The 27,915-nt window shown below is 38.8% G+C and overlaps 6 protein-coding genes and 1 pseudogene across 6 annotated transcripts; 3 read left to right on the top strand and 4 right to left on the bottom strand.

The window, feature by feature from the left end:
• LOC126793818 (BRCT domain-containing protein At4g02110) lies at nt 1–5,380 on the bottom strand. Its single transcript, XM_050520448.1, has 10 exons — nt 5,105–5,380; nt 4,937–5,026; nt 4,757–4,861; nt 4,556–4,657; nt 4,375–4,459; nt 4,112–4,181; nt 3,966–4,010; nt 1,367–3,874; nt 1,005–1,221; nt 1–772 (listed from the first exon to the last, which is right to left on the bottom strand). The coding sequence occupies exons 1-10, from the start codon at nt 5,177–5,179 to the stop codon at nt 200–202; spliced, it is 3,870 nt and encodes a 1,289-aa protein (XP_050376405.1). The 5' UTR covers nt 5,180–5,380; the 3' UTR covers nt 1–199.
• A 5-nt stretch (nt 5,381–5,385) lies between these two features.
• LOC126793819 (uncharacterized) lies at nt 5,386–6,599 on the top strand. Its single transcript, XM_050520449.1, has 3 exons — nt 5,386–5,638; nt 5,732–5,951; nt 6,154–6,599. The coding sequence occupies exons 1-3, from the start codon at nt 5,445–5,447 to the stop codon at nt 6,367–6,369; spliced, it is 630 nt and encodes a 209-aa protein (XP_050376406.1). The 5' UTR covers nt 5,386–5,444; the 3' UTR covers nt 6,370–6,599.
• Nucleotides 6,600–8,924: 2,325 nt separating this feature from the next.
• On the bottom strand, nt 8,925–12,759 carry LOC126793820 (phospholipase A1 PLIP2, chloroplastic). The gene is made up of 5 exons (XM_050520450.1): nt 11,821–12,759; nt 10,700–11,212; nt 10,425–10,484; nt 9,875–10,291; nt 8,925–9,763 (listed from the first exon to the last, which is right to left on the bottom strand). The coding sequence occupies exons 1-5, from the start codon at nt 12,397–12,399 to the stop codon at nt 9,194–9,196; spliced, it is 2,139 nt and encodes a 712-aa protein (XP_050376407.1). The 5' UTR covers nt 12,400–12,759; the 3' UTR covers nt 8,925–9,193.
• A 2,740-nt stretch (nt 12,760–15,499) lies between these two features.
• On the top strand, nt 15,500–17,250 carry LOC126794817 (transcription initiation factor TFIID subunit 13-like; annotated as a pseudogene).
• A 1,450-nt stretch (nt 17,251–18,700) lies between these two features.
• LOC126793991 (dnaJ protein ERDJ3B) lies at nt 18,701–21,556 on the bottom strand. The gene is made up of 9 exons (XM_050520631.1): nt 21,165–21,556; nt 20,951–21,086; nt 20,615–20,729; nt 20,114–20,230; nt 19,781–19,867; nt 19,482–19,541; nt 19,309–19,386; nt 19,119–19,190; nt 18,701–19,002 (listed from the first exon to the last, which is right to left on the bottom strand). Exons 1-9 carry the CDS (start codon nt 21,394–21,396, stop codon nt 18,844–18,846), a joined length of 1,056 nt encoding a protein of 351 aa, XP_050376588.1. The 5' UTR covers nt 21,397–21,556; the 3' UTR covers nt 18,701–18,843.
• A 207-nt stretch (nt 21,557–21,763) lies between these two features.
• On the top strand, nt 21,764–22,365 carry LOC126795340 (60S ribosomal protein L6, mitochondrial-like). Its single transcript, XM_050522191.1, has 2 exons — nt 21,764–21,913; nt 22,060–22,365. The coding sequence occupies exon 2, from the start codon at nt 22,060–22,062 to the stop codon at nt 22,363–22,365; it is 306 nt and encodes a 101-aa protein (XP_050378148.1). The 5' UTR covers nt 21,764–21,913.
• Nucleotides 22,366–23,226: 861 nt separating this feature from the next.
• Nucleotides 23,227–24,921, bottom strand: LOC126794938 (ADP-ribosylation factor-like protein 2). Its single transcript, XM_050521735.1, has 5 exons — nt 24,781–24,921; nt 24,576–24,686; nt 24,326–24,488; nt 24,057–24,137; nt 23,227–23,751 (listed from the first exon to the last, which is right to left on the bottom strand). Exons 1-5 carry the CDS (start codon nt 24,843–24,845, stop codon nt 23,614–23,616), a joined length of 558 nt encoding a protein of 185 aa, XP_050377692.1. The 5' UTR covers nt 24,846–24,921; the 3' UTR covers nt 23,227–23,613.
• Between the last annotated feature and the right edge of the window lie 2,994 nt (nt 24,922–27,915).

Genomic DNA, 27,915 nt, shown 5'->3' on the forward strand with positions numbered 1-27,915 from the left:
GATAGAGCAAACCTATGGGCGAATGTGGAATAAAATAGATACAACTCATGGAAATAAGCCACTTACAGTGAATGCAGTACAATAAAGAGTCGAAGGATAATTGCCTTCCCATGTTCCTACATCACACATACAGTGATGCACTTTCGTACAAACATTTGAACTTAACATACAGTAAATTACACATTGGGAGTTGGGACAATCACTTGCTCTTGCCCTTTTTCCTTTTCTTAGAGGGATTACTGGTGTTTTTGCTTTGGCTACTACACTTTGGACAGAACCAGTCATCCTCTGGAATTTCTTCAAGTGGCGGACTGCAGCAGTTGATATGAGTACCAATTCCACAGCCAACAGACCCACTTTCGTTGCCACATATCAGCATTACCTCTCCTCTGTCACAAGCCCCACAGATAACGCAGGGTATATCACTGCTACCAGAATCCTCCATAGGTGTCTCATCCTCTTCTTCCACCACAACCAAAACTTCTTTTGCCTTGCTCTGCAGACGGCCAAATGACTTTTCCGCCCAAGCATGAGTATTGTATAGCACATGTCTCTCAAGGGGGTATCCCGGTTTGCACACATACTCAACCAAGTAGTCAGCTACAACACAGGGTATCTCGTGTTTTAAAAACTCTTGTACCCACACATCAACACGTGGCATTCCTGGGCTAACAATGGCAAAGTCAAGTCCAGAGTTCAAGAAGCGTGTGTATGGAGGACAAGTTGCTAATACTGTCCCATCACCAGCCTTCACGACGCGCTTCAGAGTATCCTGTTTGTGTTCCAAGAAGATTATCTCAGATGACAAATGAATGTTCCAGTTAACAATGCTCACTATGAATAACCAGTATAAGACCTAATATAACAATAGCTTTAATAAACTGCAAAGTGCAGACAACAATGCTTCCAATCAAATGAAAAAGAATTTGATGATTATATCTATTTCGTTTGTGAAATTATGCAGAAAATTGCAGACATTATGTTTGGGAGCATAGCAAACATACCAGACGTGGTGCAATGCAGTCACCATATATAATAATCCGCATTCCATGAAAGGCACCATGACCAGTTCTCTCTCTCAAGAGGCGCCACTTCCTTGGGGCCTCCAAATTGATTGTGCCATCTTCACTGAGGCCACTCTTGTACCACTCGTAACGTTCCTCAGCCACAAATTTTCCTGCCTGATTACTAGCTGCCAAATAATCACTCTTAAGAATCCATCTACACCAAAGGTATAATATTTTAGCATCAATTCGATAAAGCAGTTTAAATAAGATAACATAAATTTCCATCAAGTGACACCACAATTCTCAAAAAAAAAAGAAAAAAAAAAGACACCCCAGCCTTCAGTATTGCGGAAACAAACCTTCCGGATGCTGCAGCTGCAAAAAACTTTTCTATCCTGCGAATTGGTTCTGGTATAATTAAATGTGTTGCCTGGTAGGACCAATTATGGGAATCACGGCAACACCTTCCTTTCAATCGCTTGATAATTTGCTGAAACTCCTTCCTCTCAAACTGATGTCCGCTCAAAATAAACCATTCAGGTTGAGTTTTAACTCTGTCTGAAGCCTTCACGTCTTGTAATGCAGAATTTCGACTGATCTTTGCCAACTTTTGATTGATCTCTGTTGGAGTAAAATTACATTTAACATGTGATTTCCCTTCCTGCTCTTTGACCTTGCTTATATTTTGATCTCCACGAACAGTTGGCCTGTTTTCCTTCAGCTCAGAAGAATCCTCTGGCTTACTTTTGGGTGTACTGTGGCACTTAGATTTGCCTACTGGACATGCAACTCCGACCTCTTCCATCTCTGTCCCCTTATTGTTCTCAGTCTCAGTGACTACAGGAGAAGTCTTTAACTTGGTTCGACCCAAAGGTCGCTTTTTCCCATTGTGCTTCTTTCCTTTAGCACCATCTCCTTTTGAGGTTGTTTCAATCAGCATAGAAACAGACTCTCTTTGTTCAGTTTCTTTCATCTTTTCCACCGAGGCCCTTGCATCACCATGGACACAGGGCTCAGAGTGATTTAATATATCCTCAGCGACACATTTCTCGGAGTTCATTTGATCACTGATTGCCAGAACAGTCTTCAACTTAGATTTAACCAAATGTCCCTTTCTCCCACTGTTCTTCTTCCCTGTAACACCACCACCTTTTGAGGTTAATTCCACCTGCACAGAAACTGTTTCTTCTTGTTCATTTTCTTGCACATTTTCCCCTGAGGCCGTTGCATCCCCATGGACACAGGGATTGGAGTCATTTGATATATGCTGCAACCCTTTTAATTCCTCTTCCATGACTATATCAACATTAAGCTCCGACTTATTCGCTTCACGTATACTCTCCAATTCGTGTTGATCTTCTTCCTCAGGAGCCTCAGTTTCATCATCCAGAGAGTCAGTTTTGTTCTCAGAAACATCTGCAGACGTAGTATCATCTTTAATTGCTAGCCTCCCTGCTTTTGCATTAACATCTGGAGAAAGTAAAGCAGGCTTGGTAGTGGGGGATTTCTCCTCATCTGCTGCATTTATATAAACACGATCAACATTTAAGGAGGCACCATCATCCCAGTAAATAGAAAAATTTTGGTTCGCGGAAGTTAACTTGGGCCTAGAACCGAGAGTCTTCTCGGATAGCATCATCTTCCTATCTGGTTTTATCGAGTCATCAATTCCACCTTTATGCAAGTCCAAGTTAGCAACGTTGTCGGACCTATTAGTCACCGACATATTCTTTCTCAGCGACGAACCCTGGACATCTTGTTGCTGATTTTGTGGTTCCATTATGTCTCTCACCGTAGTTGTAGATTCTTCCATTGCCAAATTTCCAACGCCAGGCTTGCTGGATAAGGGTGACTTTCTTAACCTCTGGAATGTGGATAGAGGAGATTTCTCGTTGGCATTGCCATCATGGGCAATCTCTGAGATCAGGGTAGTGGAGGAAGGCACAACAGATGTCAATGATTTCTCAGCATGATTAGATGATTTTGTTGGCAATACAACAGCACCTAAGGTTTCTGCAGCATTCAAATGAGTCAGAGTCTTATTCAAAGAATTATCATCATTTCTGTCAGTATAATGACTATTAGTCTTATATGAACCATCAATCAAAGGTGTTGGTATTTTTTCAGGAGAAGTATCACTTGATGGACTTCTCACAATGCTTGATTCTGCATCACAACTCGTCTTCTGTAATTTGGAGCTCACATTAGACTGAACTGGTGTCCATTTTTGAGGCAATATACCACTTGGCTCTGCTTCATCACGTACAAGATTTGTTTTCAACAGAACATCCACACAATTAGAGTCAAGTTTTTCATTTTCTTCCACCCTGAAGGAGGAAGAAGAGGCAAAATCATCACTGACATTGAACTTGCAAATAGGCCCTTTAGAAGACCTATCTCCAGAGTATAATGGAAGTGTGGATTTCCGTGCCGATTGACTGGAGTAGCTTAGTTTCCTATCAGAACGAGGGGGCTGCCTTTCAACAGATTCAACAGTAGATGTCATGTAATCCTTCATCTTAGAATCTGGAGTTGTGTGACAGTGGTCACTATGCTCACCAAGCACGGCATCTTTTAATTTATAGGCATCATGAGGGCTAGGTACCTTGGCAACATGAATGTCAGAAAATCTCGAGGCTTGATCAATTTTATCATCATTTCGAGAAATAGCTTTCTCAATTGAATTTTGGGGAACCATAGACACCTTTCCTTCTGACTTTGAAATTTTAAAGGGAACTGGAGAATCAGCGTGTATATTGTGGCAACTCTTATTCATGTTTCTCCCCACAGATTGCTTAATAAAGGTGTCCTCAGCTTCATCTTCAGAATCCCTAGCCTCAGCCTCCATTATCTCCAACTCATAGCCACTGTTGATAGAGAATAAAAGCTCAGGACATACATTTGCGTGGCTATAAACAGCGATTTTACTTACTAGAAATCCACACACAACCATCTCACCTCTGGCTATACTTATCTTCCTGAAGAAGAACCCAATCCCTTAAGCTGAAATAATGCAACAAGGAGATTAATAAGCAATCTCCTCTTCTAATTGCAACATTTTTAGCGCTTAAGAACATCTGATTATGAGCAAGACATTATCTTACCAATCTTCCAACCAGCGATGATTCACAATCTTAATCTGAGGGAGTTGTTTGGCAAGTTTATACTTCTCCCCTGAATAAGTACACACATTTCAGTTTCATACTTTTGAAAAGACTTTAACTAAAGGAATAATATGAAGCGTAGAGTCAGAAAAGAAAACGAGAAACAAACAGTCAGAGAATGCCATCTACTTGATCCCTACAGACCTTGCTTATCCTCATTCTTGTGTATTTATTAGTAAAGGGCCATGGGGGAGAAACCATACCTTCAAACTTATAGCAAATGAGATGAGTGACTCTGCTTGCCACCAACGGTTTAGAAAATTGAGCGCCCATTAAATTGACCATTGTCTGGCAGAAAAAAAAAATTCAAATTCAAATTCAAAATGTAAACTGGCTGCTGATACGTTGCACCAATCCAAAAGGGGGCTTAAACCATATGCATACCATAATGTCATCTCTATCTTGTCCTTGATATCCAGTCAAGCAGATCAACAAATTCTTGGCACCAGGAATACCATTCAAATGTTTAAGAGGCCTGTATATAATCTGCAAAAGACACAACATCACACAAATCCTAAATAGTCACTAAACATTGGTTAAGCCTCTAACCTGAAATGTAATAGGGAAATATGGTGAGAAACTCACAGCAGCAGCATCAAGGAGCATTCCAACATCAAAACTGTGATGAACCCACAAAGCGGTGACAACGGTTTTCCCTTCCTTTCGAGCAGCACCACAAACAGGGTGATCCTACACACAATTGTGTGTATTTGAGTAAAACCCTGAATGGGAAATTATGAGAATGGACAAGTGAAGGAGTCTTACATAGGTAATCCTATCCACAATGATGTGAGTGCAATTGGGGGAATAGATACCGACATCAGTCCCGCCGCAATCGACCAGCTTAGATCGAACCTACGCCCATTGAGACCAAGTCAACAAGTATTGGGCATCCGATATTTTTGATAAAAGAGATCTGATCATGTGGATTACCTGGCGCTCGTTCATGGGGTCGAAACCCAACAGAAAGAAACGGACTCCCACAAACGTTTTGGGGCCGCCCATCATCGGAAGAGTTTGGAGAGTCTCGAGTGTGTGAGAGATATTAGGGTTTTACTTCACTGATACGACGGAGAAAGGAGGGAAATTATATTTTTCGGTTTTTGATTTTAGCCGGCGTGCGACACGTGTCGCTTGAACCGTCCGTAAGAAAATCAAATACGTGGACGATAGTCTAAAGTCGTCGCTGAGGATTGCTTGAGGAGCGAGAGAGAGATTGTTCAGACTTGAGAGTTGCCTACTGACTTAAGGGTTGGGAATCTGAGAAAATAGTATGGGTTGGCTGACTCGATTCCTGGCGGCCGTGGCTTTCCTAGCCATGGGAGTGATTTTCTCACCGGAGACTTTCGGATCCAAGTCGGACGGTCCGCTCTCCACCTACCTGAAGCTGGCTCATCTGCTCAGCTTCTCCACCGCGTTCGGGGCCGCTCTCTGGGTCACCTTCATCGGCGGCATCATCATGTTCAAGTAGGTTTTATTTTCTTTCAATTTTGTTGTTGTTGTTGTTGCTGGAATCAAATTAATCCAATCGGAATTGGGGGATTGATATTTTGAAATTAGGAATCTTCCGAGGCATCAGTTCGGTAATCTGCAGAGTAAGATGTTTCCGGCCTATTTCACTATGGTCGGGATCTGCTGTGCCATTTCAGTTGCTTCTTTTGGGTATTTGCATCCATGGAGCTCTGCCACCCTATCAGACAAGTACCAGCTCGGCTTTTTGATTTCTTCATTGGCCTTCAATCTCTCCAACTTGTTCGTCTTCACTCCCATGACTATTGAGGTAACTCACTCACTCTTGCTTTGTGCATCACTTCAGTTAAATATGGGACTACTGCATGTGATGATTCAATTTTATGGTTGCTTTGCACAATTGAATTCGCTAATTTACTGACGATGCTGTTGTTTTAGTTCGATGATGATTGTTCTTGTATTACTGTGAAAATTTATGTCATCGTGGTCTGTTGATTGTGATTGTGTTGCAGATGATGAAGCAGAGGCATAAGATAGAGAGGGAACAGAACATTGGGGAAGAAGTTGGATGGTCCAAAAATGTGCAAGTTGCAAAGGTGAACCCAAAACTAGCAGCCATGAATAAGAAGTTCGGGATGATTCACGGGCTATCCTCTCTTGCTAATATCATGGCCTTTGGCAGCCTTGCCATGCACTCGTGGTACTTGGCAGGTAAACTTGATCTGTAGTATGTTAACAAAATCCAAGTTCCCCTTTATTTGGGGATGGGAGAAGGAAATCTTCTGGGCTTAAGTTGAACTATGGATTTTAATTCAAGAAAATAGGGCTGAATGCTTTTTTCTATGGTTGAATGTCATATGTACAAGAATACAATTACCTCATGCTTGTCGAGGAATCATAATTTCATCAGACTTGATCATCGGAAGTATGAATTTATAAATGAAGATGACTTACTGCAGTATTTTTTCCCCTTGGATGTCTCATTCTGCACAATGCCTGTCCTGCAGTGTAATTGAGTGAATGTATAATATTGAGATTTGAGAGGTCACCTTGTGTTTTTTTATTTGACTTATGTCTGCAAAAGATTAGATTTCAATAATTAATGCATTGAAGGATGGGAAAAGTGTTGTTGTTTATAGTCTAGTACTGGATCTTGCCAAATGTTTGATTGTAATTGCTTAGTCGGTTACTTTAATGCTCTTAATCTGGTATCTGGCCTGAGACTCACTCTAGTAATGTTGTCTCGAGTCTGACTGCACTGCTACAAAATATCACTGCATCTGATACTGAGTCACAATTTATATCTGAGCGAGATCTAATTTTTAGAATATTAAAGCTTCTAGTCGTTTTCAAAAAAAGAATAAAAAGCTTCTTAGTCAGTTTCTGAAGCCCTGTAATTAGACGTTTTTAAGGAACTCTGTTATTTCTTAAAAACTAGTAATGTTCTAATTGAATACTATGAAACTACGATATTCTAAGCATCATTTTGGATCATTTTCATGCCAGTATGGATTTGTCTGTCCATCTATAAGCATTTGGCGATCCATATCTGTTGAATTATATTTGATTATGGTTAGGGTGTACCTGCCTCCTCTTACTCAGCTGACATGAGGATGTAGGTACAACATGGCTCTACTTGTGTAGTTGGTTTTAGTTTATTGCTTCTTCTCTTGATTTAAGATAAAGATGTTGCTTCCTTATATCAAGGATAGGCATGGCTTGTTGCTTGATTGTGGGGATTTGATCTTGATGTAGATTTGGTTAGTAGTTTTAGGCTTTCTTATATTATTTTTTTGACCCCACTCACAAAATAATATCGACCGTCGGATATGAGATGTATAGCATGCATTGATGTATATTAAAATTTTCCTATATATAACTTCTTCCCCAGTTGTAAAGATATCAAAATACACGAGTTAAAGTTCAATTTAATTCTCTCTGTAAAAATCTTCATGGTATCAGAGCAGGACCTTTCTTAGGCCTGTCTCTCTGTTGATCTTATTCTCATATGAATTTCTCTTACGCTATGCCTAAAGATACATCCAGTTCCGGTGGTAACACCTGTAGCACAGGTGATATCGTGCCTACCTCAGTCATTTCCTCTCCCGCTGTTTCCGAGGGTGATTCCAATCCTAACCTTAGGTTAAGTTCAGTCTTGCCCAACGAATTCAGCTACATTCGATGGTCTAATGTTCACTTTGGGAGGGAAAATGGAATTTTGGTTTTATTACTGTAAGCATAAAAGCACCTTGAGTGGATGATCCTGCTTATGAAGCTTGGCTAAGTAAGGATCAGCTAGTGAGGTCATGGGTTCTCAATTTCATGGGACCTCATTTGTCAGAAATTTTTCAACATTCTGTATATCCAATCTCTAGTTCACTTACACCAAGTTGGTCATAAACACTACTCTCATTCTAAAATCATAGTCTTCTAATGTGTCATTCAAGCATGGGAACTCTTGAACTATGAGTTGTATAATCCCTCTCCTAGTGTACATAGGCAACCCATTCAAATTTCTGGGTGCAACCGCAAAAACAAACAAATAACCCAAAATAATTAAAACTCTATTCATTATATGAATACGAGTGAAATTATATTAGATGACATTTTCGCTCGATACGTGCACAATTTTATTCAAGAGGGAGCTAAAGTTAAAAAAGCATCTTAAAAACGTAAAATTGTTAAATACAACTTGTTTCCGAACCAGACATGAAACGACAGTGATATTTTGTTTGTCCATACGAAACCAAGTACACGAGGACGGAGTCTGCCCAGTTCCATGTTGGATGGATAGGCATTGCATATTAGGCTTCTTGCATTTTTCAGCATTTCAAGTGGAACAAGCGGACAAGCTCCGCCCAACCATTTTGGACCGGTGACGCCTATTTTGGCTCCTTCCTTTCTCCAATCTCCCTTGTTAACGATTCTCGCCCTCAATTTGGACATCGGAAACACAACGTGCTCAATTCAACTCCCGCAACCCTATTCATGATTCATATTTCGATATGTTTTGACAAACGAGATTAAAACATGTCTAGAAGTAAGTATTGCTTATACATGGAGGATGATGTCTTTTTCAGTGGCTGGAAAAGCATTTTATGCACGATTTGATTATTGATACACCGATTGATGTGTCATAATATCCCCCCGGGCCGAGTTGTAAGTCATGGTAATGGCGCGCACGCAAGGGCAAGGTTCACTTTCAAATCCTTCTCCAAAGTGAATGCTTCCTCATTTTGATAACCCAACTACAACCCGTACTCATACTTCATGCCAAAACAAGGAAAAAAACAAGTTTGGATTATCTTGAGTGCAAGTAATATTTTCCATTGATGCCTCTATTGCGGCCCTTTACATATTTCTACATTTACCAAATCTTGGGGATAAAACCCCCGAGTCCTTTCGATACTAACCTTTTGCTTTTCTAGAAAAAAAAAATACAATGAATAAAGAATGGTCTAATTTTCCTGCCAGCAATGTGCCACCACCGGTCCAACTATGTACCAAAAACAAAGAGAAACATGGCTCATTCATGCAACAAACTTGTACTCATCAGGGGAAACCAATCACGCTATATGCCCCCAACAGTATGAGTCGTGCAGGTACCAAAAGCACCACAAACAAATGCATGAGCTGCGATGCAACCAGTCTACTGAACCGTTTCAAGGACTCTTTCCCATTTTGTAACACACCTGAAAAGTTGACCTGGTACTGGCCCTGCTTCATTGTTGCGAAAGGCCTTCCCACAATGATTCCAAGATCCACACCCCGAGATGAAACGAAGGGCCACCAAACCTTGTGCCTCTGCTGTCTTCTGGCCTTCCTTATATGGTTGAGCTCTTGTCGAATCACCCCACGGATACATTTGAAGTAAGAGTTCATGTCATGATCTCTTTGAATACATCCTTCTGAACCATATGCAGACCGATCACTTAAGATTTCAAGTGGATGTGGTGAGTTTAAGAATACCAACTTTGCAGCATGCACCTGCTTTTCGGCATCATTGGCATCACCGTTTAGGACGTATAAACCACTGCCTAAAGGCAGAAGATGATGGTTTGGGGAGAATTTCTCATCCGGTTGAAGAATCAACAGCTCCCCCATTGGAGAATACAGTAGCTTCTGTTACAGCAAGATAAAATTTGGTAAAAATCCACTAAAACTGGGCGAAACAAGTAGTTCAGTGATTTATAATCTCACAGTGATGTCTTTTCTCAAAAGCTGATAAGTTACCTGGTTATTAAGGCAGGGATGATTCCGGAAGTTCCCATTTATAGCTTTGAGAAGTTCTGCTACATGATTAGGATAATTGCAAGAGAATGCCCGGGGTACAATGTCTCTGTGCAATGTTATTGCCTGAATATGACTCTGTGCTAACCCAAGTTGGTGAAGCAGTTGATCACCTCCACACATGATGGATGGTGAACCGAAAGTTATAACAGGAAGTAATGAAGAAATTGGCACTTCACCCCGTATAAGTAGCATGAGGTTTATCAGTAGGGCTAAACTACCCCCTAATGAGTGCCCAGTAAAACGGAAGGTTGCTTTGTCACCGTGAGATTTGAGGTGAGCTTGAACTTCAGGTAACACCTGTTCATAAATCCCTTTAGCAGCCTCGTATATGCCTCTATGCACAAGCACATCCAGTCCCTAGAAAAATATGCATTCATCAAATTTAGTACTCACTACAAAGCATTTATCCATCTACTAACTACTAAGTGCCAGCGTACGAATATGAAAGAAATTATTAGAAAGTGTTGTAACACATATTAGGTCAATGTACCTCAAACTGAATGGGTTCGAAAAGTAGATTTGCTTGCCAGGATGCCAGAGATTCAGACCCCTGAAAATGAAAATGGGTAAGTTGAATATATAAAAGCCATCAGATGTTAGAAAATTAATGTGCACAGAATATTTTTTTTCATTGATCATTGGCTAAATGGCAAAGGACAAGCAATGTAAAATTAGACCAATTCACATTACTTTGAGTGAGAACAGAAAGAAAGCGCTCGACCCTCGAGGGATTAATTATTGTATAAAGAGAACAAATCTCATTACCTGAATAACCAAGAATCTGGTGGCACTTTGATCATCATCGCATATGAACCAGTCGCACGGGGATGAATGTGTTGAGTTTAAATCATCAGCGACAGCCTGCTTCACTTCTTCCTTTGCCGCAACAACAGAAGTTACTGAGTCTGTGGTTGCCATTAAAGAAGCCATGTCTGAGTTCATCATATTCACAACGTTGTCTCTTCCTCTGCTTTCTTCTGATAAAACTTGATCAGTCTCATTTTTTGAAGATTTGAATGGAAGTATGCTCCTTGTATGGGAATGCAGATAAGAAGCTGCAGAGGCAGCAATATGATAAGCAGCAGAGGGACTTATCCTGTATCCATTGTTCTTCTGCTCCTTCCCTTCCTTGTCTTCTCCCATGTGTTCCTTTAGGGTGCCTTCGGTTTCTTCAACTGCAGCCGACTCTTGGCACTTCTCAATATTAGCAGCGAGTTCCTTCTTTTCTATTGAAGAAGTAACAAAGCGGAGGGCATAACCTCTCAAGAGATTTTGTGGCTGAATGCAAAATAATTCCAGTTTAGGTTGTTGTGTGTGTAAGTTGAAAATATAATGAAAGTGAGTATAAGAACTATTTTCCGACACAAAGCCAGATGACATTCAAAGATAATATTCTGTATTGTATTGGATAACACCAATACAATACAGGATAACTAATATCTTCAAGTCAGGAAGGAATGAAACCACCCCAAACTGAAACTTAACAGTACACTAAACAATTCTTGAACAGTTATAGACAACTCATATCTATTAAACTATATATTCATGATCAAGTTCATAACTTACCACTCAAAAACATTCAAAGAGATCAAATAACAAATTTTTATAAACTAATTTGATTTCCTAAAAAGGAACAGCAAGATTAAATATTTTTTGGATATACTGAATCCAATATCAGAACTTAACAAAAACATGGCAAGTCCCAGGGTGAAAAAAAAACGAGAAAGAGAGATTTTTTCAAACTTTGACCAATTAGACAAGCAGATTAGATCCCAAAGGGCTTCAATTGCAGGATGATCACAGAAAATCACAATGTCCCAACGGGCTTCCTGATTATGTAACATCCGCATTATAAGTTGATGACAAATGAAATGACTTCTTCGTACCTGGATTTTGGGAATGGAGTAAGCCAAGTTGCCCAAATAAGACATTTGAGCATATAGCCTGGCTTCAGCCAATGAAACTTTCCTCAGCAATCTGGAAAAGGAATCTCTATCAAACTCAACCTGTTGTTGTTGATGATCATCTTGTTGTTCGATTCTGCAACAGTCACACTTGTCGTCATTTTCGTCTTCATCACCATTTCTGTCATCGGAGGAGGCGGCGGCTTCAGCGACTTGGTCTTCCCCGGGCAGCTCTGCCTTACCTCCTCCCCAGAGAGACCTGACATGTAAAATCTTTAAAACCCAGTTCCCACTCTGGGTTTGAGTTTGGGTTTGGCACTCCTCTTCCTGGGCCAACGGAACGGCGTCGTCGAGAGGCAAGCCATTGTATCTTCCGGCGCCGGGCCAGAGAGATTTCAAAGGGTACTTGAAGGAAAACCTCGTGGTAATTCTCTTGTGATTGTTGTCGACGGCAGACCTGCCCAACGCGCTCACCAACGACGGGTTCGCACGGACGTCGATCGCTGTGATCGTAGGAGCTATTCCGGGTATAACCGGCGTTAAACAAAGACTATCTATCATCTTGGAATTGGCTTTCTGCGTTGGAATTCGTGCTTCTTAATATAGGAGGAGGAGGAGCAGGAGGGATTTCGGTTGAGGGAGGGAGTGTGTAAATAAAGTAAACAGCCTCAACCTTAAAATAAGATGAAACTCAAAGGCGTAGTTAACCTACATACATATACATAAACAAGACAGACTGGAGAACAATGCAAGTGTTTGAATCGGGTCGTCTCTGTTTGGTGGCCTGGTCGGGTTACAAGTAAAGGAGGAAGAAGTTTCTACGAAAGAGAGGCCGTGTTGTGTTTAAACTTCTGAAGGGAGAAGACAGAAGGAAGAAGAAGAGGGAGAAGAAATAAAAAGGGCGGTGGGGGTGGCCTAGCGGCACATGCTCTCTCTCTCTCTCGTTTGTTTTGCGACTTGGTTCCCAAAACTTGCTCACCAACTTCAGGAATCACACTCTTTTTAACCTTCTTTTTCGTTCGTATAAAAAAAACCTTTTTTCTTTTTCGTTTTTTTATATAATTTAAACAGAAATATGAAATATCTGATCTCGAAACGACGTCGTCGACATGCCTATGTTTGTGATATGCGTGTACAAAAGTAACAAAACTTCAAATGAAATGAAAAGGGGCATCGTGAAAGAGAAATTCTTCGATGCGACGACCGCACCACTCTTGTCCCAGATCAGTAACTCCTTTTGTTGTTCTTCTGTCATCTCTTCCCCTCCTCTCATGTGTCTACCTGACCCCAATAATGGCATTCACCACCACAGCACCACCACCTCCATAATCAGCCAAAGTTTAAGAATTTTACATTCAATTCAATTCAATTACATGCCCTAATTGAAGCAGAAGCCAACAATTGAGAGATTAATTGATTTCGCTTCGTTTGATTAGATGGGGACTAGGTCTGAACAACCAAACCTAGCTAATGACGATGAGGACAACCTGCTTATCAGTCCGTCTCCGTGAGAGGCAGTATGGGCTCGCCCTCCGGCCGCAGCTAGTAGACTGTCACCGACGCCGGAAGATTAAAATAGAAGAATTAGATTCAGATTCTTTCAAAGACCATAAACCCAACAAAACCCATTTCAACAATTAATCAATGAGCAGAAAACTAACTAATTAATCAACTAAAAACAATAAATGAAGCTCAATTATTGATCATTTGACCTATCTAGTGTTATTCTCAACCATATAAGAAGAAGAGAAATTTTGGGTAGCATGTCATTGAGTGATTTGACTGTGTCTACTGAAAAGACCCATACCCTGCATCAGATACTGACCCTAACTCAAACAATAACCCAGAAGTCTAACAAATTAATGACACTAGGCTGAATCTTTTGGTGATGAATCTAAGCTGAAACAAAATGCATAAAAAAAGAAGTAGATTTGGGAAGGGATGAGTGTCATGTCACAATTTTTTAGTGGGTGGTCACATAGCCACATGGTACGGTTGTCGCATCGAAGAATTTCTTGTTAGGAATATACGAAAGTACGTGGTGGACCCAGGGCTATTATCTATCTCGTTGTCTCTGAATATTTTTCTAAACTATTGCTAGACGCGCCACGTTATTAGATGCACATCGGGAGTCAACTACCCAAAGTAGTAATATCCGTTCTCTATGGTAATGTGTTTCTCAAGCTCATCTCTACTACGTACGTGTCCCGTATGTAGTCCATTAGAGTACATGCATACTCACTCCTCTAGTTTAACACGTGTCTCGTGATACTATTGAAATACTGTTTAGACTGAATGAGTTATTTTACGAAAAACGATGATAATGTCATATATTAGAAAGTATGAAAGTCAACAAAACGCACTCTATAGAATCTCGAGAAAATAGAACTTTACAAAGCAACTAAAACTTAAAACCTAAACTCTAACTATCTCGAAGTCGACAAACCATGAATCTAAAAGAACCAAGTAACCAAAGTGCCTCAAACTACAAAACTACACTTAAATAAAGACCCGAAACCACCCTATGCAGATGAGATATTCTAGGATCAATACTAACAGAGCTTTCAACATACACCTAAAGGACTAAACATGACCCAAAAGAACGTCAAGGGCCAATTAATTTGGGTGCCCATAAACGAAGATTAACCTAATGTCATAAGCCACCTTCCCGACAAGTACGACATCAATAAAACACTCCGAGCTCCCACAAGATTGCGTTTGAATATATAAATTTGTGTTGTCAATCCAAAGCCCGACGACGAGACCTTCAATTGCAGTCGTGCCATCGTCAAGGGCCATGGAGCCAACCACCACCCAATACTTATTCGATCGGAATTGAAAAAGATCGATCTCTGCCTCTACAACCGCGAAGGGAGAGGGGAGAAAAGAAAGAGGTGATGAAGTGATATGAAGTTCATATCTAAAATCAATTGGCAATGAATGAAGTGACTCAAACTCTTATAAACTCATATGTTATATCTCAATTTCCAATTAAAAATGTATATTCTCAATAAAATGGATTGGTGAAGGTCATCCGGTTGCCTGAAGCCAATCGTTGTTGTCTTCACAAAATCCATCGCTACCTAGAATGAAGTAGCTGATTACAAAAGTTTGGAAGGGAAAATCCTTCATTCTCAAAATCTCAACTCTAGTCGGTTAGGGATCTAATTAGAATCAAGAAGTAGAAGGGTCAGCAAAAAACAGTGTCCACCTTCAACAAAACATATTTCAACACTCATCGCACAAACCAGTTCAATCGCCCTCATGAGTCATGACCGACATTATAATCTCTACCGGAATTGAGTGAACAGGATCAAGGGCTACAGTAAATAACTAAACATATTTGCCAAACTGCCAAAGCCCCATCAGTATTCACCTTGAATGTGGGCCCTCGGCCAGAGGTAGGACTGATTAAGATGGGTTGGTTGTAAACTTGAAAACTAGTAGTTGGGAGGGGAGGGTTATTCAGCAAAAGTGCAAAACCTATGGACCACTGACTTTTCCTTGATCATTAATAAACTCAGGCTGATCGGGGCGGGTAACGGTTTCTGGGCTATGGGATTGGATTGGGCCTATTCATACTTGTTTCTTTTTTTTTTGCGTAAACTGATTATAAAAATAAAAATCGGGGAGGTTTTGAAACCAAATCAGTCCCCTGCTTTGCGGTCCTCGTCGTCGTTCACGGCTTCTGTCAAATCAAGCCGGTAACTCCTCGCTCTCTCCTCTTCAATCCGTTTTCATGAGAAATTCAGATAGTTTTATGAAATTGAGAGATAGGTTGTGTATCGTATGAGCTATGTTTACTATTTTTTTTTAAATCGAATATTCTGCTTTACTGAATCATATCATTGCCGGTGTCTGGACATCGGGTAGCAGCATTTAGGGTTTGGAGCTTCTGTATTCCACTTTGTCTTTTGTACCCAACGGGTCGGGTAAACCATTTCATCTAGCTTATCCATATTAACATCATTAAGTTTCACTTTGCCTAGTTCATTTTTGGTTCCAGGATCTGCCACTAGACCTATCCCGAATAAATAATATAAACTTTGCTTTGCTTGCTTGTGAAATAATTATATGCTGTTTGATAATGTGAGACAATGTTGGACAGATTCTATTATTCGATGAGCAAGTCTTCTGCAGGTGAAGGTTCATCCACAAAAGCGAAAGCTGGTCTCTCACAGCCAGCAGAAACTTCATTTAAGCGAAAACGTGGAGTCTTCCAAAAAGAATGTTAGTAACTGCCTTTATGCTAACCTCTTGATAAAACCATTATCTGCTATTCGAGCATTTTTCATTCAATTTAATTACATATTTGCCTGTTATTTTTTCCTATGGTTTTTGGTTAAAGCTTTTGTGCATCTTACAGTGCAGCACATGATGTATGGTTTTGGAGATGATCCTAATGTATGTGTCTTCTATGTGGAACAATGAAATTTGTTATTACCTTGTCATTTGACTTTTTAAATCTACTGACTACTTATCTGTTGCTCTCAGCCTCTTCCGGAGTGTGGCTCTCATGGAAGACATAGTGGTTAAATACTTACAGATTTAGTAAGTAAACTTGAGCTAGTTGGTATATAGTAGGCTAAATACGGTAAGGTAGGTATTGCTATATCAAACCCAAGTTTGAAACGTTCTGCAGGTACATAAAGCCCAAGATAATAGATCAAATAGGGGAAATTTATCAGCGGAGGACTTTCTCTACCTAATCCGCAAGGTATCTTCAGCACCGTATAGATTATAACGCATGAGAAATTTGTATGTCACTTGTATTGAAATTGATTTATTTTAATGTCAACTAGTTTGTTAAATATATACAAGGCTCTCTGTTAGAAAAATTCTTACTAGAAAAAAGTACTTTAATTGGAATATACCATGCTGTGAGTATCAAATATGAAAATAAAGAGGCAAACAGTACTGGTTAATAGTATGTCTCGTATTAAATGTTGGATTACCTGAAGACTTCAGAGTTTGGAGTCTGTTTGACTCAAGTGTTCAAAAACTTTACTATGTTGGTGATCATTAACTGAAAGATAGTCTTTGGTGATGCTCTTTAGCAGTTGCAATTTGCTATAACACGCTGCCTGTTTTATGTCTGGTAACAATATAACCAGTAAGAAAAAGGTTGACACAACTACTTCATCAGGATTCTCCAAAACTTAACCGCTGTAAAGAATTGCTGTCTATGAATGAAGAGCTAAAACAAGCAAGCAAGGCTTTTGAGACAGATGAAGAGAACCCTAGGAACGCTTATGAGGCAGATGATGATAAACTGGGATCAACAGAATAACACTAATTGGTTAATATTTTCTTTTGGCTGATTATTTTTCTGTATATTGTATGTTTTGTTTAGAGAAATCAGGTCTCTATGATGTGCAAAATTAATAATACTTGCACAACTGGGTTTCATCCCTATTGTTGCTGAAATTATGTTGAAAAGAAAAGACTTTATATTTTTCACCGATGTTTGAATATTTAGAGAACAAAAGGCAAAATATGATTTTGGATAGGGTTGTAAGTAGGCTCGAGTCGCTCGTGTTGACTCGTGTTCGGCTCGCTTTTAGTCCGTTTGGCTCAAGTTCGTAAAGTTAAATGAGTCAAGTTTAAGCTTAATATTAAGCCCGATCTTGAAAATGAGCCGAGTTTGAACAAGTATTTGACTCATTTAACTCGTGAGCTAGCTTGGGCTCGTTTATTAATTAACCTTACTTATTAACTTTTATAATATGTATAAAATATAATTTTTATATGAGAAATAATATTAAAAATATATATAAGTTCGAAAGAGGTATAAAGCTTCTTTTTAGTATAATTTGTTAAAGAATATAAGAAGTTCAATAACAAGTTTGATTTGTTATTTTTAGTTTATTACAAATAAAAGAGATTTTGTATGATGTTATGACATTTGATTTTAAATTTTCCTTTCGATTTCTTGATTTAAAATTTTCATTTTCTTATGATTTAAGCTGACTCATTTTTAGCTCAAGCTCGTTTAATTAAATGAGCTGACTCGAGCTCAACTCAAGTTTTTTTAAGCCAAGTCGAGCTTGAACATGAAGAATAAAAATCAAATTTTAGCCCGGCTCGAGCTCGATCCAATAAAAATGAGTCAAAATATGAATGCTCTAGTATTCGGCTCGGCTTGGTTCATTTACACCTCTAATTTTGGACCTCTTTATCTGAATAGATTTGTTTCTCACTATCACATTCCGTTTTCAAGTCTACAATATATCTCATTTGTATGGAACTGACTGAAACAAAGGCTAATGTTTCCAAGAAAATAGAAAAAAAAATGCAATTTGTGACTTGCCTTTGACTGTGGAATTCTTAGGCAAGAAAAAAATTCTTAATGATGTACGTTTTAAAGAAAAAAATTGAGCTACCAGGTGAATGACTGAAGGAGATTTAAGGGACCAATGAAGGTTAAGCAGGGAATTCAATTTAACCAATGAAGGTTAATGACTATTTCTCTGTGGTGGTTAATGTAATTAATATTGATGGATTTTGTAAGTGGTAACATCGTCTTGTTATGATGCAGTTTATGATAACCTGCACTTAGTTGAACTCAACTCTGATGATTCTGTGTATTGAATATTGATTAACTTTTGTAAGTGGCAAGATGGTCTTATAGAATGCGCAGATGTGTGAGATGATTATCTGATGTTCTGTTCTTTAGCGTTTATAAGCTTAATTTCCAGAAATTGGTGCTTTAAATTTTATGTTGTTTGACAAAACTGGATTGAAATCGTCTCAAGTTGAAGATAAAGAATGAGTACCAAACAAATGGTGAGGACTGGTGACAAAATTTTATGTTGCAATAGAAAAGGGGATATTCAATACATGAAAATCATACATCTGGAACTACAACAAAAAGATCTTAATAAATTGTACTAATCATCAGTTATCTAATCAAAGAAGCTGCTGAGGGCTTCTTAGTTGCTTTTAACTTTTCTGTACTCGCCTCATCATGTTACAAATTTGAACCAACAAAAATGCATCCCTAATCTAACCAAGAACAGATTTGATCTTTGTCTTCTGCTCTTCTGTTAATGAAGTGGGGAATAGAACCTCAAATGTCACGTATAAGTCTCCTTTCTTTGAGTGGAAGTGCAACGGCATCCCTTCCCCTTTGAATTTTCTGACTTCCTTTGGCTTTGTAATTTTCTGCGTGGTTAAGGATTTAATGTCAATTACATGGTATAAAAGTATAAAACACACACACTCACAGAGACCCGCACAAACAGCCTTGATATGTTGAACTTTTAGAAAGTATGTTTAACCTTAGAGCTTATGTCCACCAAATGATCATCAAGGTGTTTAATTGTCTTGTCAAAGCCAACCAATGCTTGAACCTATATACAAAGAATCAGCTACTTGTGGTTAATGGTACTTATTTGATGCTAAATAACAATAACCAATAGAAATAGGAACATGAAGTTGACACCAAAATTAGTGGCATCTATGTCATACCAGTGTGATGGTGATGGTTGTATGCAAGTCATTGCCTTCCCTTCTGAATCGGTCATGAGGTGCGGTGCGAATCCGAAACTGTAGGAACAGTGGTATTTTATTGTTAAAATGTGGCTCACGGATACTAAACCTTAAAAAAAAAAAAAACAAGGTGGCAAGGTCAAAGCACTAACTTTTAAATCTCCAGGTTCTCCATCAATAATGGGTTCACCATCCTCATAGAAAACCACCTCCTGCAACAAATATTAAGAAAATAAAGTTGCTATGCATACATTTCACTGATTTCAGTAATTGTGGAATACTCTTCACTCTAAAATTAGGCATCTGCAGAATCAGATAACCAACATGTACATGAAACAGAACCAAATATATGGAAACATGGGATTTAATTTCTATAAATGCAAAAGGAAGAGTATCCATTGTTAATTGATATACCAAATCTTGGCAAAAGAACATGAAGCTGAAAGCTTACTTGTCCATCTTGCATCCCTTTCTCAATATCAACAGTGATGAAATAACCCTCTCTCTCATATTTAACATTGTTACATTGTTCGCAGACCTGAGAGCACATATTAGAGTATATATTAAGGAATATATTATATTAGCACAACGGTAAAAGTGATTGATAGGGTACACAGAATATAAATAATTATTCGATGCAGAAGAGGTGTGCTTGCTTGAGGAAACAGAGAGAATTTTTTTTTTAACAAATCGACAACTCTCACTGGCAAAAATGGAAGAACCACTTCTCTTCAAACCATTTTTTAACACATGGTGACAGAAGATATGATGTTCCTGCACATACCTGTTCTGTCATCTGCTGGAACATTCCTGGCCCAATTTGCCTGTGATAGACCTCATTTCTACAGTTACAACGTCTCTTTCCAGGTGCTGGCTTTATAACGTTCTTCTCCCTCCAAACCTGACAAACCACACACGAAGTCATGATTAGATTAATACAGTACACCATTGGCAATCTTACCTCCGCCTTTCTAGTAATAAGAATAGAAGAAAAAGACACATAGCAACAAGAACCACCCCCTGCACACACACAGATTTCATGCTCTAATGGAAAGCAGCAAACAATACTGTGTACAGACAAGAATAATAGGTATTGTCATTTAGAGGCTAAAATTAGTTTGTGGCTCATGATTTGGACTTCGAATGCGAACTTACAGCATGTGAAATTTTTTCTAAATTGTAGGTGAATGATTTCATGTCACATCGAATTATAATTGACAATGCTTAGTAAGACATTTGGAAAGCCATGCGATTGAGAAGCTCCATAAGCAGAGAAGACAGTTACCTTCAACGAACCGCCCATATAGATGTCTTCCAACGTTGCATCCAATTCGATGACCACATCGTCGCCCTTGACAATTTTATCTTCCTCTTCAGCAGAGCGTCCACCACCAAAGAAACTAGGAAAAAAAATCACATAATGTGTAAGCTAAATCAAATCATGCCTCAGTTTAAGGGTACTATTTGTACCGATTGTCAGCAAAGAATTTATATATTTTACTACTGTTAGTTCCAATTGCTGCTAACATATGAGCAATAATATGAGCTAATAAGCAGAAAAGCAAAGTAAAATGAGGTGCTAAGAAAAAGAGAGTAATGCAGTAAAGAAGAGGAATCATACTCGGCGAAGATGTCATTGATGTTCATGCCCATTCCACCACCACCTCTTCCTCCACTGGCAGCATGCTGTTTGAGACCGTCTTCTCCATACCTGTCGTAAATGCTCCTCTTCTCGCTATCCGAAAGCACCTCGTACGCTACGAAGCACAATCAACGAATAAAACAATGAGGAATAAACAACTGAAACATGAAGATTGCATTGGTCGAGGTGGTACCATTGTTAATGTCAGCGAATCGCTGATTGGCCTCGTCATTTCCCTGGTTCTTATCGGGATGGTACTTCAAGGCAAGCTTCCGGTAAGCCCTCTTGATCTGCTCATCGGAGGCTCCCTTGGGCACTTGTAGTATCTCGTAGTAGCTCTTCCCTGCCGCAATTGCCGTGTAAAGAGCGCTCAACACAAACAGAAGCAACACCTTCCTCCTCTGCTTCGCCATTCCCATTCCCATTCCACAATTTCGATTTCGATTTGATTCAAATCAAATCAAATCCAAATCCTTCGATCTCCCCTCTTAAACTCTCTAACCCTCTCAAATTGGTTGGTTGATTGATTTATCAAATCACGAGAGAGAGAGAGGAGTTTGAGTTCGTTATGGGTTTCACGACTGACTGACTCTCACTTTGTCAATCTCCCCTTCTCAGCTTTCGAAACGTGTTTTCCTCCTAACTAGCCAATCACCGCAAGCCTGTGGTTATTCCATCCAATGGTCGTCCGCCACGTCTTTTCCGCTTTTTATTATGCGTTTTCCTGGAACCGGACTTGAGGCAGTGACGAGACTTTGGCTGTAGGGTCAATATTGGGCCGGGTTTAACCAGGTTCAGGTTGGCTTTCCTAGTCGGGTGTCCTTAGACTTTAGTTCAAATGCAGCTCCCATATTAACACCCAACTGAACCCAGCTAAAACCCTAGACTTCCGACTGCCGGAACGACAACGACGGTGATTGCAGGTTCAACACTTGCATACAGGTATATTTCATGGAGGAATTCCAATTGTTGTGAGCATTGTGTACATTTCCTACTCTCTGAAAAGTGAAAACCATGGGCTTAATTTGATTCAGATCAAATGCTATATATGTAACTCATAGTAATTGACTCGCTGTGTTTCTTTATAGATGGAAACTCAATTCTCTCGGTGTCTAAAGGTCGTGGGAGTGGGATACAAAGCAAGAGCAGAAGCTCAGGGGAGGCTGTTGTTTCTGAAATTAGGGCACAGCCATGAGGTACTCGCAATTCCTCCTGCTGTTCGTGTATTCTACTTCAAGAACAATGTGATGTGCTGCACCGGAATTGATAAGAATAGGGTGCACCAGTTTGATGCTGCCGTCCGCAGTTGTAAGCCGCCTGAAGTTTACAAAGGCAAAGGCATTTTGTACATTGATGAAGTTATCAAGAGGAAACAAGGAAACAAGTCCAAGTAGCAAACTAGTTCCCTGCTATCTTTGATACTCACATTTTCCTCCACTGCTTCACATGTTGCGACTATATAAGCATCATTTTTTCTCTTCCCCCAAAATCTGCTTCAGCTGTGTTTCATTTTAATCAACTGGCATGGGAGGAGGATGTTGTTCTAGAGGATTTAGCTCCTAATTTGCATGTTACGTACTTTAAATGAACAAGCATTGAGATTTTTTGCCCGTCTCAAGTCTTGAACTTTATCATGTTGCCATTGAACAGGCCAAAGTCAATAATAATGAGAGTTTTCTGTATTGTATCCCTTTACCATAAGTCCGTAATCCCAATCTATATGAATCCATTCCATTACGTGTTTTACATGTTAAATGCAATTCGAATTCTGATTGCAGCAGATAAGATTTTTTTTTAATTAGAGATCAATTTGTTCCAGAACATAAAGTCCCACTTAAGTTCTTCAGCATCAGTAACCGATTGCATATTCTTCTTTTGTTTCAAGATTCTCCAGGGTGATTCCCAGTGCAAGAGCCATCGTATCTGTGTACCTTCATTCCTTCTTTTCCTTTTTTTTGTGACTACTCTCAGTGCGTTATTTGCCGTCTTCGTTTATAAAAAATGGGGATCACATGATTCCAAAGTCTAATATCATGTCAAGTAACTTGATTATCCCTATGCTCTGCGCCCATATCAGTAGGAAATCCCGGCTACTTTTCCATAAGCTGTTTCTTCCGAAAGCTTATCAAATGATATCACTCGCTTCTCCAACCCTTGCAGGTTAACTTCAACAGGGACCAGCAGTAAGAAACATTGAGTTCATTGATAAATAAATTCAGATACCTGCCCATTCATCTCCAACACAAGTAGGGGTGTGTCGATAGGTCCCACAGTTTTAATGTGGAATCATTAGCAAACCATACAAAACTTTTGCATTTTTCAGATTACATATCAGAAGCATACCGAGAACATTAAGATAGAGACAACCACTTCACAATCAGGTGAGGCCAAAACTAAGGCAGCAAGAAGTTTAAGATGTGAAGGTCGCATTGCCAAAAGAATCCAGTAAACACAATGACTCATTATCTGTAAACACATACACACACACACACACACACACACACACACACACACACGACATACACACCCGTCTTCAACACAAACTGCAAACTCCAGTCAACTGCATATATACTTGGAAGATTCTCTAGTGTTAACTAGAAAATGACTCAAAGTCACTGAATGCAGAATTACTGAAACAGGCATTAGTCAAGCACATAGATCCGGGAGGCAATGTCTTGGACCAACCAATCAAATCCCTCAAGCAGTCCCTCACCCGTGTACGCACTGCAGCCAACAATATTCCAGTGTCGAGTTTTATCCATAGCCTGCAAGTTCAAAACCTAGGCAGGTAAAATAGAAACTATATTAGATACTAATGATAGAAAGAGGAAAAATTCACACTGAAAATAGAGATTGGTTCCATCCAGATCAATGAAACCATAGTGCTACATAAAAACTCCATAGAGAAGATGTGTGACCATATTGCAATATTTTCATTAACAGTAAGTACAACAATGTAAAGAACAGGGGCAGAAAAGAATGAAGCTTTTACTGAGTGGCCGATAAACAAGGCAAAAGCCAACAAGCATTATAACAAATTCAATCAATTAACAATACAAGATGGCCTAAGAGGCTAAGACCTTACCTTGGCAATATCTTCTGGAGTAAGGGCACCCTTTATGTCCTGCTTATTTGCTAGTATCAGCAAGGACGATCCCGATAGCCTCTGTCATATGAACAAAGCAAGTCAGCATCTTGGAGCAATTTATGATGTGTAAACAGTTTGAACAGAAACCCCCTACACAATATACACATATATGAGACATCGGTGAACTCATGAAAAACATTACTAGAATGATAAAAGAGACTGGCTACAATGTAAAGAAAATGGGCGAAAATCCACAATGCAGTTACCTCTTCCTTCAAAAGATTATCAAGCTCCATTTTGCAGTCATCTAATCGTCTAAGATCCGAACTGTCAACTACCCAAACGAGACCATCAGTTTGTTCGAAATAGTTTCTCCAATAAGATCGTATAGTTTTTTGACCCCCCACATCCCATATGTTAAGTGTATACCTGTGAAAATCAAACAAACAGCATTCCAATTATCTTACTCTCATTGTTATTGTAGTTGTCGGCATAAAAGATGCAAGATATAGTTACTTCTGGTAAGTGAGGGTCTTAATATTGAAGCCGAGAGTGGGACTGACGACGCTGGTGTCCTCCCCATTAATCCTCAACACAATCGTAGTTTTTCCGGAATTGTCAAGCCCTCTGCATCATCAACAACAACAGCAACAACAAAAAATCAAATAAATGAGACGCCCATTTGAAATTGAATTCGCTCAATAAACAAGGTATGACTTACACCATGAGTATACGTATTTCTTTCTCCTTCCTTTTGATTTTTCGAATAATGCTGAGAAGACCCATTTCAGATCGAGCTTCAGAATACCAGTTCTGACTTTGACGGAGACGAAGATGCAGTTTTACACTCGTGAGGCCGCTGTAGAAAGTAGAAACAACACCACAATTTCGGGTTTTGGGCCGGAACATCCAAGCATAGAGGGCCACGATCCAACGTAGCCCGTTTCAGTTTAAATCTTAGTTGGCCCGCCACTGCTCAGTACTTTCCTTCTTAAACTAGGAACGGTTTTTACTAGGGGTGGGCATAAAAAACGGAAATTCCGATCTCGTCCCGATCCCGTTCCGTTTCATAATAGTGGGATGGGACGTGGGATGAATAATTTTTATCCCATTTCCTCCCGTCTCGTCCCACCTTTAATAAAAAGTTAAAAATTCGTATATATTTGTATCAAAATGAAACTAATTTATGTTCTTAATAACTCCAAAATTATATCAACTCAAATAATAATGGTAAATTATAATATTTTGAACATAATATGCATTTTTTGTTAAAATTTCATTATTAAATGTTACTTTGTTAATGAAAAAGTAAAAATATAGGTTTTTATTTAACTTCATAGGAAGGTGGGATTTGTCCCGTCCCGTCTCGTCCCGTCCCGTCCCGTCCCAACCGGGATTAATCTCGAGTGGGATGTATTCTTAAAAACCCTCGTCCCGTCCCGATCCCGTCCCGATTCAAAAGAGTGGGATGAGACGTGGGATGAGCCCCGTCCCATCTCATCCCGTCTCGTACCCACCCCTAGTTTTTACTATAGTTGGGACCGGTATGGTTAGGTTCGGGATTGGCTTATACCGATACCGCTACTGATATTTTATTTGGTTTCATTTCAGTTTAGTTCGAGATTGTAAATTTTAAGCATTGATATCGAAACCGAACTCTTACATATCGGTTCGGGATGAGTTCGGTAAAAATCAAGACACATACATATGCACATTTGTATTTGTTTCCATCTATTTATAGCTTTTAGCTAATGCAATTTAATATTGTAAGTTTATAAAAGTTTAAGTTAATAAATATGCACATAGAATCAATATATTCGGTACGAATTATACATATACCGAACTGAAAGTTTATAAACTTTTGGTATTAACTATTAAGTGCGGTATGGGACAAAAAAAATTTACCGATTCATCCTAACCCGTCGGTATTCCGTACGGGAGGGTTGATTTCCCTACTAATTTTTCAGTACCAACTCTCACCCCTAGTTTATTAGGTAAAAACAGTCTCCAACAGTGGAGGAAGTAGAATTCAAAGTTAGGGTAAATTTAAATTTTTTCTTTTGATGGAAGTGATAAGAAAATTTTACTTGTGCCAAATACAATACTAAAATGAATATTCTACTATACCTTCATACCCTAATTTACAAATTGGACAACAAAATTGTTGCCATTGTGGTAAATAGAGTGAGTGTTTGGGTAATTTGACTAATTTCAGCTCAGTTAGAGCATCTTTAGCAATGTTAGCCATATTTTAATTAAATTTCAACTAAAATAGCTTAAAAGTCATTTTGGTTTGCCAATTTAAAAATTCATCTACTTCAGTCTTCTCGATTTTAGCTTCATTTGAATTTAAAATATTCATTACATGCCTAAAAAGTATTTTAAATTTATAATTCTATATAAGTAATGTTTTTATTTTGAGCTATCTCGTTAGACAAATTTGTCGAGTGAGATAGCTCAAAGTTAATGATACAGGATAATGAGGGGCAAATTAAATAAGAAAAAAATATAAAGGCAAGGAAACATCGAAAATTAAGAAGAATGATTTGAGGATATGTAATTTGCTCATACGAGTCTTGTAGATCTCGTCGTTTCCATTATAGAAATGTATTATGCGTCTCAAACGGACATTCTGGCCAAAATCTGGTCAAATCTGATTCAGAAATTAAAATCTGCAATTTCGTATGAACAACTCGAAAAATCCAAAAGATCATCATCTTAAATATTCCAACAGCTAAATCATCTTATGAAAATTAGTGGATGCATCAAACTCTCAATTATAACTTTGCTTTATCTAATGCAGCGGAACTAACTCGTTGTAATCCAAACAGATTATTTAACAATTTAGAACGGAATCCATAAAACTAGTTTTTCTCAAATTCACGAGAAGTTCTGAAATCCACCAGGATAATTTAGAAAACTCATAGGTTTATTGATATCAAAGTTGTCCAAATACAAAGAAGGATGATACTTATATAGGCATCAATAACCTAAACAAAATCAAAGTTATTATCTAACATTGAAACCTAAAGAATCCAAATTAAAAAGGAACACAAATAAACATAAATATAGGAGTTCATAATCATATCCTCGAAAGAGATGTGGCCAGTATATTTGGATTAATTTAACAATTAGCAAGTATAATGCATGTATTACACTTACTAAGATGAAGAAAAACCTGTAAACAGATTTTTCACAAGTCTAGAAGAGAAACGAACAACATAAAATATTTTTGTGAATTGAAACAAGTTACAAATTCGACAAACGAGAGGGGGAAGATAGCGAAATATCACCGGCCCAAGTTTTAACTAAACAACAACAACCCAAATAGAGAATAAGAATTACAAAGGTGACTAGTATTCTAAAACAACCTCGGATAAACATTACAAGAAAACATAAGACACAAATGCGAGGAAGATAAACACTAAGGCATAAAATGAACGATGACTCTCTATAGATGCTCCTAGCTCTAGAATATCGATCCTAACCTGCAAGACACTATAGTGTGGGTGAGCGTCATCCTTGCTTGCCCAGTAGGGACCAACCCACCCATGAGTTTGAAAACTAAAACCAGGTAAGGATATAAATAAGTTTTATAAAACATTGAGGGTAAGTTATTTGGCACCAAGTAAAATCATTTACTAAAACATGCACAAATATCATGCTAAAATAGTAGGCCCTTTTTATAGGATTGTGGTAAATATAATAAGAATGCACGACCGATCCTAACGACTAGGAGGCAAACAAGCCACCTCTTAAGTCGAGGCCAACTGCCTCTATTGTTAAAATAACAATAACAGAGCGAGAGTGTGCAATTAAGACTTTGCCGAAATAGATAAATCACCCAAATTATTTC

This window comes from Argentina anserina, chromosome 5, assembly GCF_933775445.1.
Source record: "Argentina anserina chromosome 5, drPotAnse1.1, whole genome shotgun sequence".
Taxonomy (NCBI): Eukaryota; Viridiplantae; Streptophyta; class Magnoliopsida; order Rosales; family Rosaceae; genus Argentina; species Argentina anserina.